We start from the raw sequence: 12,754 nt of genomic DNA on the forward strand, positions 1-12,754 counted from the left end.
AGGACTGTCCTGTAAACCGTCTCTTCCTTTTGTGCCATCTGACAGTGTTCATGAATGCAAGTGGACGTGCTGCTTTGGCCTCTTAATTATGATTAAACTGTTGAGTAAAGTGTCTATTTTACCAAAGTCAGTAGGGTGCATTACTTTTCTTTCTATACCTATCACTATATTGGGGAGAAAAACCATTTGCTTTAAAATGTCCAGATCTCTAGTGCCTGACATTAGAGGGGTGTGTATTTGTGTCTCTAGATTTTAAAGGGTAGGTTCAACATTTCTTCCATCTTTATTGGGGGGCTTTTATTAAACAGTATTCTTATGCAAGTAGAATTATTTCTCTGGCTATACATGGGATTGAGAAACTCTTCTGATTGATGTAACATGGTAATAATAGTAAATAGGGCAAACAGATGTGCCAAGTCATATTCTGAGCACTCAGTTTATATATTTTAACTCATTTAATGCTCAAAACAATCCAATGAGAACAGGGACTGTTATATTCCCCATTTTGCAATTGAGAAAACTGAGGCACGGAGTGAAAAGATACGAGCAGCATCATACTGCAAAGGAGTGGCAGAGGTAGGATTCAAGCCCTAAGCCATCCAACTACAGAGTGTAGGCTTCTAGGTCCCATTTAGTGAGTAGAATAGTACAGTGTCATGGTTAAAAGTATGGACTCTGGAAAAATGGGGAATTGTAATAGCACCTACTTCTTAGGGTACTCGTGAGGATGAGTGGAATGAAAGTCTGTGAAGCACACCAAGCATTCAGCAGGTGTGAGCCATTAATGTTCTAGGAGCTCTGGATTAATATCAATTGATTCAAATTTGTTTTCCTAAATATAGGCCTTTAATACTATAAAAATGTAAAAGATTATAGAGAAAGGTAGATGGTTGGTAGAAACAAGAAAGCTTATACTAAGGATATATTTTAAATGCCCAATGCCAAAACAAAACTTTAATTTTATCATCAGTGGGTTTTTGTTTCTTTTTTGAACTTGCAGAGTCATTCCCATTTATGTCCCCTGTCCCTGCGTGTTGACATAACAGGATGCTTTGTTCTAAATACTTGACTGTTTTTGAAGTACTGCTGATTTTGTGCATTGTGTTTCAGGTAATTTGGTGAGTGGCGGAGTGGATAAAAGACAGATGGCCAGCTTCCAAGAATCGGTTGGTGAGACCAGCTCGCAGAGTGTGGTTGTAGCTGTAGACAGGTAATGATTTTATTCTTCAGTGACCCTGAACTACACAGTGGTTTGGTGGCCTCTCTGTAGTTACTGGACATGAATGATTCCTAATTTCTTTAACTGATACAAGTGTTGTTAGCTACAAATTGCTTAAGTGTCACATTTATTTGCATTTTGACCTTTTAGAAAAGGTATAACTTTAACATTGTGACAAATTATGTCAAAAATAAGAGTTTTTCGCTTATGTTGATGTTTTAAATTACCTTGTTTCCTTAGTAGAAATTATTTTTTTAAAAATCACAAGAAGAGTTTAGGATTAAAAGCCTACCCATGCTCACGCCTGTAATCCCAGCACTTTGGGAGGTCAAGGCAGGCAGATCACTAGATCAGGAAATTGAGACCATTTTGGCTAACGCAGTGAAACCCCATTCTACTACAAAATACAAAAAATTAGCCAGGCGTGGTGGTGGGCACCTGTAGTCCCAGCTACTCTGGAGGCTGAGGCAGGAGAATGGCGTGAACCCAGGAGGCAGAGCTTGCAGTGAGCGGAGATGGTGCCACTGCACTCTAGCCTAGGCGACAGAGTGAGACTCCATCTGAAAAAAAAAAAACGCCTACCCATGCTCATGCCTGTAATCCCAGCACTTTGGGAGGCAGGTGGATCACAAGGTCAGGAAATCGAGACCATCCCGGCCAACATGGTGAAACCATGTCTCTACTAAAATACAAAAAAAAAGAAATTAACTGGGCATGGTGACGCATGCCTGTAATCCCAGCTACTCGGGAGGCTGAGGCAGGGGAATATCTTGAACCCAGGAGGCAGAGGTTGTAGTGGGCCGAGATCGCGCCATTGCACTCCAGCCTAGCAACAGAACGAGACTCCATCTAAAAAAAAAAAAAAAAAAAAAAAAAGCTTACCCATGAATGAGAGTTGGCTGAGTTGACAGTTTCCTTTTTTTTTTTCCTCCCCTCAAAACTTTTCCATTATTTCTCTTTACTCAAAACTTGACCTAAAAATCCAGGAGAGATATTTCCCATAAAGAAGCTTCGTGCTTATTAGCAATCACTCTCCGTTTTCTTTTCTTTCCTTCCCCCATTCCTTAGTCACTGTAACCACTGATCTACAGATTTGCCTGTTCTGGACATTGTTCCATTGTCCATCTTTCCCTTTTTATTATTTTAATATTCATTATATTCTATTTATTAACCACGTAGTTTCCTTATACTAACATCTTTCCCTTTAATTCTATCCTTTTTCAACTCATGTATGTTGCCTCTGTTGTTAAGTGCATATAATGTCGTGTCTTTTGTGTTCCCATCTTCTTCCACTGTTACTGCCTTCTGCCTTCTTTGTGTTAAATAGATATTTTCTAGTATATCATTTTACTTCTGGTCATTTCTTGTACTATATCTTATGTATTGATTGATTGATTGATTGATTGATTGAGACAGTCTCGCTCTATCACCCAGTCTGGAGTGCAGTGATGTGATCTTGGCTGACTGCAACCTCTGCCTCCCAGGTTCAAGTGATTCTGCTGCCTCAGCCGCCCAAGTAGCTGGGACTACAGGCATGCACCACCATGCCTGGCTAATTTTTGTATTTTTAGTAGAGACAGGGTTTCACCGTATTGGACAGGCTGGTCTCGAACTCTTGACCTCAAGTGATCCACCTGCCTTGGCCTCTCAAAGTGCTGGGATTGCAGGCATGAGCCACTGCGCCTGGGCTCCCCCGTCTTTTGATGTGTCACTTTCTCTTCTGCTCACTATAGGTTTTTCTGCTTTCAACTCAGTTCACTTTCCTTGAACCGTTCTATACTTGTAATACCACATCATTTATTTCGGTGGAGGTGTCAGACCTGATGTTTCCTCTCTACCTTGTCTGAGAGTTTGAGAAACTTCAGCTTCCAAATCTAATTAAAAAGAAAAAACCTGTGTGACCAGAGATCATCTGGCTTTTATGCCCAGTACTAAGACAGAAGCAGAATTGCCCTCAGTCTACCAAATCTAATGTTTATTTTTTGTTTTTTTTGAGACAGAGTCTGTCTGTGTTGCCCAGGCTGGAGTGCAATGGCGCAATCTCGGCTTACTGCAACCTCTGCCTCCTGAGTTCAAGCGAATCTTCTGCTTCAGCCTCCCAAGTAGCTGGGATTACAGGCGCCCGCCACCACGCCCGGCTAATTTTTTGTATTTTTTATTAGAGACAAGGTTTCACCATGTTGGCCAGGCTGGTTTTGAACTCCTGACCTCAAGTGATACACCCTCCTCGGCCTCCCAAAGTGCTAAGATTACAGGTGTGAGCCACCACACCCGGTCTAATGTTTATTTTGTCTGGAATTATCTTCCTAGGATTTTTACTGGATCTACCAGACTGGATGGAAATGCAATAGGTATGTATTTGACTTACCTGTGAAAACTGCAGAAGCCTCACGCTGTGACCGTCTTGACTGTTCCTAACGAGGCTTTGCGTGTGTTGTTGGGTCTGGCCTGTAGTTGACTTTGTCCGCTGGCTGTGTGCTGTGTCCATGGATGAACTGGCTTCCCCCCACCATCCTCGCATGTTCAGCTTGCAGAAGATTGTGGAGATATCATACTACAACATGAATCGGATCCGACTACAGTGGTCTCGAATATGGCATGTGATTGGAGATCACTTCAATAAGGTAACTCTTCAAATTTAAAAACCATTCCTGTTAAAAAAAAAAAAAGTAGGCAACTGAATTCAAAAAAAGAAGTGATAAATAATTTGCCCTGTTTTTTAGATGCCTCTAATTCATTTTCCCTGTGCAGTCAAGGACAGCTTGATAGGAGTAATATCATACTTATATATTGGTAGCATTCATGTAGAATGAATTAAAAATCCAGTGGTATTGAAAATACTTTAATATCCCACATGCAGGATGTAGGCTAAGACCACAAAGATTATTACAGCCACTAGACAAATACACTGATGCTTGAAAGCATTGTGAAATGAAATCCAGAAAGGCCTTTTAAATGACCTAATGTTAAGTTACGTTCCAGGTAGTTTTACTCTTCAATGTCACTGCTTCTTGTATTCCGGCACCTATTGCCACCATTCTTCTGAAACTTTTATTGAAAAAATTAATATTTGGGCCGGGCGTGGTGGCTCATGCCTGTAATCCCAGCACTTCGAGAGGCCAAGATGGGCAGATCACAAGGTCAGGAGTTTGAGACCAGCCTGGCCAACATAGTGAAACCCCGTCACCACTAAAAATGCAAAAAAATTAGCTGGGCGTGGTGGTGTGCACCTGTAATCCCAGCTACTAGGGAGATTGAGGCAGGAGAATTGCTTGAACCTGGGAGGTGGAGGTTGCAGTGAGTCGAGATCACACCACTGCACCCCAGCCTGGGCAACAGAGCAAGACTTCGTCTCAGAAAAAAATAATAATAATTGTTTTTAAATCAGTAACAAGCCAAAGACCCATCTGGGTTCTAAAACTGACAACTGTTGGGAATAAACCAGACTGAACTTCTTCCTCGTTACCAGAAGTTTTATTATATACATACAGACATATGCACACATGTTGAATAAATAAAATGTCAGATATGTGTTTTATCACGGCCAAAAAACTGGGAACAAAGCAATCAAAAGAAATGTATGTGGCCGGGCGTCGTGGCTCACGCCTGTAATCCCAGCACTTTGGGAGGCTGAGGCGGGTGGATCACAGGTCAGGAGATCGAGACCGTCCTGGCTAACATGGTGAAACCCCATCTCTACTAAAAATACAAAAATTTAGCCTGGCGTGGTGGCGAGCGCCTGTAGTCCCAGCTACTCAGGCGGCTGAGGCAGAAGAATGGCGTGAACCCGGGAGGCAGAGCTTGCAGTGAGCTGAGATCGTGCCACTGCCCTCCAGCCTGGGCGACAGAGTGAGACTCCGTCTTAAAAAAAAAAAAAAAAAAAGAAATATATGTATGTATGTATCTGTGATGTCATTTGCCTCTTAAGGGAAAGGTAATAATAACAGCTTCCTACCAAAACACATTTCATGATCTCAAGAAAATTTTCTCAAGCCTGGTGGTGAAGAGTTATAATACCAATGCTTAAAAATAGTGTTAGTAAAAAAACAATCCAGAAATTCTGTACATTGAATAGAGGAAAATCTTAAAAAGTAGTCTACCATTGGGGTATAGAATAATCAATGGGGTGCTGGTAAATGATTTGTAGCATCTGCCAGTTTCTGTGTGTAAACACCCTGCCACAGCCAATTTAAAGTTAGCAATATGATGTAACTAGGGAAGAGATGGGCACCTCATTACCTCTTGTGGACAGGTGCTAATCTACTCCACCACTCCCCTGAAATGAAGCATTGTCATATGTAGGCTTGCTTCTAACTTGGTGCATCAGCTAATGAAAGTTCCTTGTTTTTCCATCAGCTCAAATTAAGGCACCTCACAGCACACTGTCTGTTTTACAAAATAATCTGAGTGCTTCATGCTGGGCAGTGGACAGATGTGACCCCTGCCTGCATGGAGCTCCCTGTCATTTTATGATAAAATAACTGATGGGAAAGGATCAAGCATGTCATATATCAGGGTTATTGAGAAAACATGGTCAGGGAAGGTCCCTCTTTGGAGGTGGCCTTGAGAGGCACAGGAGCCTGTGGATGATCCAGGGGAACTATTTGTTGAGTGGATGGTATCACTTTAAATAATCAACTAACTCAGCACCATCTTACCCAGTATTCTGAGTAAACAAATTCCTAATTGGACCAATTGAAATAATTGATGTGAATTTGCTTGAGAAAGAAAATGTGAATCCTTGCCACTACTGTACCTTGTATTCTTGTCCAAGCATGTGACAGCTAAGCCAGAACAAACGCTGCTCATTTATTCCACAAGATCATTTGGCTAGCAACTGTGGAATCCTTTGTTCTCTCAGAAATGACTAGCTAAAAGTGTTTTAGTAAACGTTTTCCCAACTCTTTAAAGTCTGCATTTTGTGTTCATTGGGACTTCTGTTTTGGGAGGGGAACATCAGTTTGCTCAAGTTACTCTTCCCACCTGTGATTCTGTTGTGAAGAATCTGTGTGCCAATTCTCAGTATGTATGGACCACTTACAGGCAAGGTTGGGACATAGGGTGGCAGGTGGGAACCAGACATTTAATTGTCATCAACTTCATTACAAATGTCTGTTTATTTAATCAGTGCTGTTTAAGCACCAGGTCATGGAAAACTCAGGAACTCTTTTTTTTTTTTTTTTTTGAGACAGAGTTTCGCACTGTTGCCAGGCTGGATGGCAGTAGCTTGATCTCCTCTCATTGCAACCTCTGCCTTCTAGGTTCAAGCTATTCTCCTGGGACTACACACATGCATCACCACACCTAGCTAATTTTTGTATTTTCAGTAAAGACAGGGTTTCACCATGTTGGCCAGGCTGGTCTGGAACTCCTGACCTCAGGTGATCTGCTCGCCTCAGCCTCCGAAAGTGTTGAGATTACAGGCATGAACCACCGTGCCCGGCCCTCACTCTGGGACTCTTAACTTTTTCCACCACCTTGGAAAGATATTCTTCCCATTGTGAACTGGGGCACTTAAGAATCTTGCAGATTTGAAGAAATAGATATGGCTCAATCCAGCTGTAACTTAGCCCTCAGGTTGCTGGCAGAGTTGTTCGCACAGTCACATGATTCTCTTGAACTAGGGGCACCAGCCCTGTGTCCTGGATGAGCAAAGCTTCACACTAAGCATGGTGTGTATGCCTGGAGCATCTGTTTTACCTGGATATTTGAGAAAGGAATATTCTTTTTGTTAGTCTCTAATTACATTAACATACTCCCCTTTACACAAAAATTACAGCTAAAACATCTTTGGCCACCCTCCCCCACACATCTGGCCCTCCCCAAAGCTAATTATTCTTACTAGTTTGTTGTATATCTTTCCAGACATTTTTGTATTCATGTGCATATGTATGTACTCATAGAAATATTACAGATAATATTGTCTTGGTTTGTTTCGCTTTTTAAAAAAATTATACATAGCATTTTGTAACTTGTTTCTTCCACTTAGCAAGGAATCTTAAAGATTTAACCATGTTAGCATATGTAGATTTGTTCTCTTTTAAGAAATTGTAATAAAATATACATAACAGGCTGGGCACAGTAGCTCACTCCTGAATCCCAGCAGTTTGGGAGGCTGAGGCAGGCAGATCACCTGAGGTCAGGAGTTCGAGACTAACCTGGCCAACAAATACAAAATTAGCCAAATACAAAAATTAGCAGGGCGCGGTAGTGGACGCCTGTAATCCCAGCTACACGGGAGGCTGAGGCAGGAGACTATCTCGAACCCGGGAGGTGGAGATTGCAGTGAGCAGAGATCGTGCCATTGCACACCAGTCTGGGTGACGAGCAAAGCTCTGTCTCAAAAATAAAATAAATAAAATAAGATTAAAAAAATAAAATAACCATCTTAACAATTTTAAGTGTGCGGTTCAGTAGTGTTAGGTACACTCACATCTGAGGCAACAGATCTCAAGGACCCTTTTCATCTTGGAAAACTAAAACTGCATACCCATTAAACAGTAACTCCCACTTTCACCCTCCTGACCACAGGCAACCACCATTCTACTCTGTGTCCCTAGGAACTTGACTACTATGGGTACCTCATATAAGTAGAATCATGCTGTGTTTGTCCTTTTGTGACTGCCTTATTTCATTCAGCATAGTAATGTCTTCAAGGTTCATCTGTGTTGTAGCATGTATCAGAATTTCCATCCTTTTCAAGGCTGACTTTATTATTTATTATTTATTTTTGAGATAGCATTTTGCTCTTATTGCCCAGGCTGGAGTGAAGTGGCAAAATGTCGGCTCACTGCAACCTCTGCCTGCCAGGTTCAAGCAATTCTCTTGCCTCAGCCTCCCAAGTACAAGCAATTCTCCTGCCTCAGCCTCCCAAGTAGCTGGGATTATAGGCACCCACCACCATGCCTGGCTAATTTTTTGTATTTTTAGTAGAGACACAGTTTCACCACATTGGCCAGGGTGGTCTTGAATACCAGACCTCAGATGATCCACCCGCCTCAGCCTCCCAAAGTGCTGGGATTACAGGCGTGAGCCACCACGCTTGGCCCAATTTTTATTTTTTTAACTTTTTTTTTTTTAGAGACGGATCTTGCTCTGTCACCCAGGCTGGAGTGCAGTGGCACCATTTTGGCTCACTGCAACCTCTACCTCCCAGGTTCAGGCAATTCTCCTGCCTCAGCCTCCCCAGTAGCTGGGACTACAGGCATACGCAACCACGCACAGCTAATTTTTGTATTTTTAGTAGAGACAGGGTTTCACCATGTTGGCCAGGTTGGTCTTGAACTCCTGGCCTCAGGTGATCCTCCCGCCTGAGCCTCCCAAAGTGCTGGGATTACAAGTGTGAGCCACCACACCCAGCCCCAATTTTTCATTATTACAAATGATATTGCTGCATTCTATTAAAAATAAAACATTGGCCGGGCACGGTGGCTCATGCCTGTAATCCCAGCACTTTGGGAGGCTGAGGCGGTTGGATCACCTGAAGTCAGGAGTTTGAGACCAGCCTGGCCAACGTGGTGAAACCCCGTCTCTACTAAAAATACAAAAATTAGCCGAGCTTGGTGGCAGGCACCTGTAATCCCAGCTACTCAGGAGGTTGAGGCAGGAGAATTGCTTGAACTGGGGAGGTGGAGATTGCAGTGAGCTGAGACCACACCATTGCACTCCAGCCTGAGCAACAGAGGAAGACTCCGTCTCAAAAAATAAAATAAAATAAAATAAAATAAAATAAAATAAAATAAAACATTATCAGGTCAGACCACATATCAATGAAATGGCTCACTTGGAGCAGGCCTCTGCAAGATATCCCCAGATCTCCTGGCAGGGGGTGTGGGTGGGAAACATTCTCTTGCTGTTTTTAGAGATTCTCCTTGAGAGAAAAGTCTGAAAAGCACCAGCCAAATATTTACCCATAACTCCAGTTCCTAAAAGTAGGCAAACCATAGACAAGTACAATTTTTAAGGAAATTGAAAAGGCTCAATAATTTTGCAGAAGTTTTGGAGATTGATGATATTTATTTTATAGTCATTTGCTTTAGATGACAGACATTGGGAAAGTGTGAAAAGGCTTTCCATAGACTGTAAAGGCTTTTGACCCTTCATATGTATATATTTGGAGAAAATTAAATAGCACCTTGGGAGATGTTGTTTAATGGATATAGAGTTTCCTTTTTTCAAGATGAAAAGAGTTCTCTGCCGGGCGTGGTGGCTTACTCCTGTAATCCCAGCATTTTGATTGAGGCGGCCTGATCACTTGAGTTCAGGAGTTCGAGACCAGCCTGGCCAACATGGTGAAACCCTGTCTCTTCTAAAAATACAAAAAAAAGTAGCTGGATGGGGTGGCAGGCGCCTGTAATCCCAGCTACTTGGGAGGCTGAGGCAGGAGAATCGCTTAAACCCAGGAGGTGGAGGTTGCCAGCCTGGGCAACAGAGTTAGACTTTATCTTAAAAGAAACAAGAAAAGAAAAGAGTTCTGATTGGCTTCACAATAGTATGAATGTATACTACTGAACTGTTCACTTAAAATGGTTAAGATGGTAGATTTTATGTTATGTATATTTTACAATTAGAAAAATTGAGTATAGTTGCAAGTTTAATAGCAAAAGAAAAAAAAAGAAAAGAAAAAAATAGGTTGGGCGCGGTGGCTCACCCTGTAATTCCAGCACTTTGGGAGGCCAAGGCAGGTGGATCACCTGAGGTCAGGAGTTCGAGACCAGCTTGGCCAACATGGTGAAACCCCATCTCTACTAAAAATACAAAAATCAGCCGGCAGGCACCTGTAATCCCAGCTACTCGGGAGGTTGAGGCAGGAGAATTGCTTGAACCGGGGAGATGGAGGTTGCAGTGAGCCGAGATCACACCACTGCACTCCAGTCTGGGCGACAGAGCCAGACTCCATCTTAGAAAATAATAATAATAATAATATGAAATTTAAAAAAGCAAAAAGTAGCACATTTTAAATGCATATTTAATTAACTATGCAATACTGATTTTGTCATTACACTTAAAATAAAACTGGACAGATCATAGCCAAGAAATAGCATTTTCTTTTCTCCTTAGGTGTGTTTTCCCTGAATGTTTGTTTTGAAGGTAGGCTGTCCATCTTTGCTGTTGAGAAACCCACATCGGTCATTATTACACTATACCTGTTTCACATCAGTTCCTGTTCTTGTTCAGGTTGGCTGCAACCCTAATGAAGATGTGGCTATCTTTGCTGTTGACTCATTAAGGCAACTCTCCATGAAGTTTCTTGAGAAGGGTGAATTAGCCAACTTCCGTTTCCAGAAAGATTTTCTGAGGCCCTTTGAGCATATAATGAAGAAAAACAGGTATGTGTTTTGCTCTGGAAGATGCTTGGTCAAATTCTCCGTTGGGGCTCCCAGAAGCCCTCCTAACACTAACCACATGATTAATTTTTTTCCTCCCTTGTCAATGGAAACAAATAGAATGAATAGACTGTGATTCACATCGATTTTCCTTAAATAAATCTCACTAAAATCTATGTGTAGCCTTTCCTAGGAGGACAGATGTCACCCTGCAACTTGTAGAAATATGTCGTGAACCGGCTGGGCACAGTGGCTCACACATGTAATCCCAACACTTTAGGAGGCGGAGGCGGGTGGATCACGAGGTCAGGAGATCGAGACCATCCTGGCTAACACGGTGAAACCCCGTCTTTACTAAAAATACAAAAAATTAGCCGGGCATGGTGGCGGGCGCCTATAGTCCCAGCTACTTGGGAGGCTGAGGCAGGAGAATGGCGTGAACTCAGGAGGCAGAGCTTGCAGTTAGCCAAGATTGCACCACTGCACTCCAGCCTGGGTGAAAGAAAGAGCAAGACTCCGTTTCAAAAAAAAAAAAAAAAAAGAAAAGAAATATGTCATGAACCCCTTTTGGGGCTGGTTCTCAGGGAGATTAAAGGAAGAGCCACTGCAGAAGCATCCTCAAACCAGGATAAGAATTATGTGACCCATCACTTCTCCCCCAGGGAGGTCATAAAAGAGGTCAGGATACCGGGCCCTGTGAAGCAGCCATACTGTTCATTTATTCACTCGGCCTGGACTTATTGAGACTTGCCATCTGCTAGGTACTATAAAGAAGACATTTTAAAATCCTTGTGTTTGGCCGGGCGCGGTGGCTCATGCCTGTAATCCCAACACTTTGGGAGGCCGAGTCAGGTGGATCACCTGAGCAGGAGTTCAAGACCAGCCTGGCCAACATGGTGAAACCCCGTCTCTACTAAAACTACAAAAGTTAGCCGGGCGTGGTGGTGGGCGCCTGTAATCCCAGCTACTCAGGAGACTGAGGCAGGAGAATCGCTTGAACCCGGGAGGTGGAGGTTGTAGTGAGCCAAGATCACACCATTGCACTCCAGCCTGGGCAACAAGAACGAAACGCTGTCTCAAAAAAAATAAATAAAAATGAAATAAAATAAAATCCCTGTTTTCATTCAGCCTTAAATAGTTGCACCTGGGTGTGATGGGCATACAGGAGTTCATTACATATTACTCTACTTTTCTCTGTGTTTTAAACTTTCCATAATAAAATTTAAAAACAAATCTCTGTTTAATTCCAATAGAAAAACAAATAAATATCAGTGGTGGTAATGGGCTCTGAAGGACATTATATATATCAAGGTAAGGGGATAGGGATGGAAGCACTCTTTTATCCAGGGCAGCCAGCTAACATGTGTTTGGTAAGGGCACCCTTAGGAAAAGGCCTGAAGGAAGTCAGGAATAAACTGAGAGTGGCCATATGCTGCCTTGGCATGAGAATTATGAACAGGGAAGAGCAAAAGCAAAAGGCCCGTAGCAGGTAGTGCTTGGCATAGGTGGGGAGGCCAGTGTGGCTTGAATGGAGGGAACAAGGCAGGTAGTAGAAGGTGAAGTCCCTCCCAGTGGTGGCAGGGTGCCTAGCTCACATAGGAGCTGTCGGCCATTGTCAGCACTTTGGTTTGCTCTCTGTGAAAGATGGAAGCCGTTGGAGGTTTTTTTTTTTTTTTTGACGGAGTCTCTCCTGACCTCATGATCCGCCCACCTGGGCCTCCCAAAGTGCTGGGATTACAGGCATGAGCTACCGTGGCCGGCCTGCCATTGGAGGATTTTAAGCAGAGAAGTGAAATGATCTGACATTTTAAAGGATCACCCTGCATTTATCCATGGAAAATGAGGAGCAGTAGGATGAGGTAGGAGGCCATTGTAGTTGTCTAGGTTTGGACCAAGGTGGGAGCAGTGGCAGTGATGGATTAGATTCTGTGTACATTTGGAAAGGGAATCTTACACCATGTGCTGATGAATTGGCCATGGAGCATAAAGGAAGAGATGTCAAGGATGACTTTTGGACCTAATTCCTCTTGTCTGCTACTCCCCTAAAAAGTGTACTTCAGATCAGCCTGGATCTTTTTTTTTTTTTTTTTGAGACGGAGTTTTGCTCTTTTTGCCGAGGCTGGAGTGCAATGGTACGATCTCAGCTTACTGCAACCTTTGCCTCTTTGGTTCAAACAATTCTCCTGCCTCAGCCTCCCAAGTAGCTGGG

General features: G+C 42.8%; 1 protein-coding gene across 7 annotated transcripts in view; it reads left to right on the plus strand.

The window, feature by feature from the left end:
* ARFGEF2 (ADP ribosylation factor guanine nucleotide exchange factor 2) overlaps positions 1-12,754 on the plus strand; it is a 113,414-nt gene that overhangs the window by 71,721 nt on the left and 28,939 nt on the right. For all 7 annotated transcript variants that reach the window (XR_010154276.1, XM_016938087.4, XM_016938086.3 and 4 more), the window contains 4 exons: positions 1,111-1,210; positions 3,530-3,570; positions 3,674-3,843; positions 10,397-10,548. Coding sequence is in view for 6 of the 7 variants with exons in the window: in XM_016938087.4 (XP_016793576.1) it covers positions 1,111-1,210; positions 3,530-3,570; positions 3,674-3,843; positions 10,397-10,548 (463 nt within the window). In the remaining variant the exon portion in view is untranslated. The remainder of the gene's footprint in view (positions 1-1,110; positions 1,211-3,529; positions 3,571-3,673; positions 3,844-10,396; positions 10,549-12,754) is intronic.

Source organism: Pan troglodytes, chromosome 21 (assembly GCF_028858775.2).
Source record: "Pan troglodytes isolate AG18354 chromosome 21, NHGRI_mPanTro3-v2.0_pri, whole genome shotgun sequence".
NCBI classification, from domain to species: domain Eukaryota; kingdom Metazoa; phylum Chordata; class Mammalia; order Primates; family Hominidae; genus Pan; species Pan troglodytes.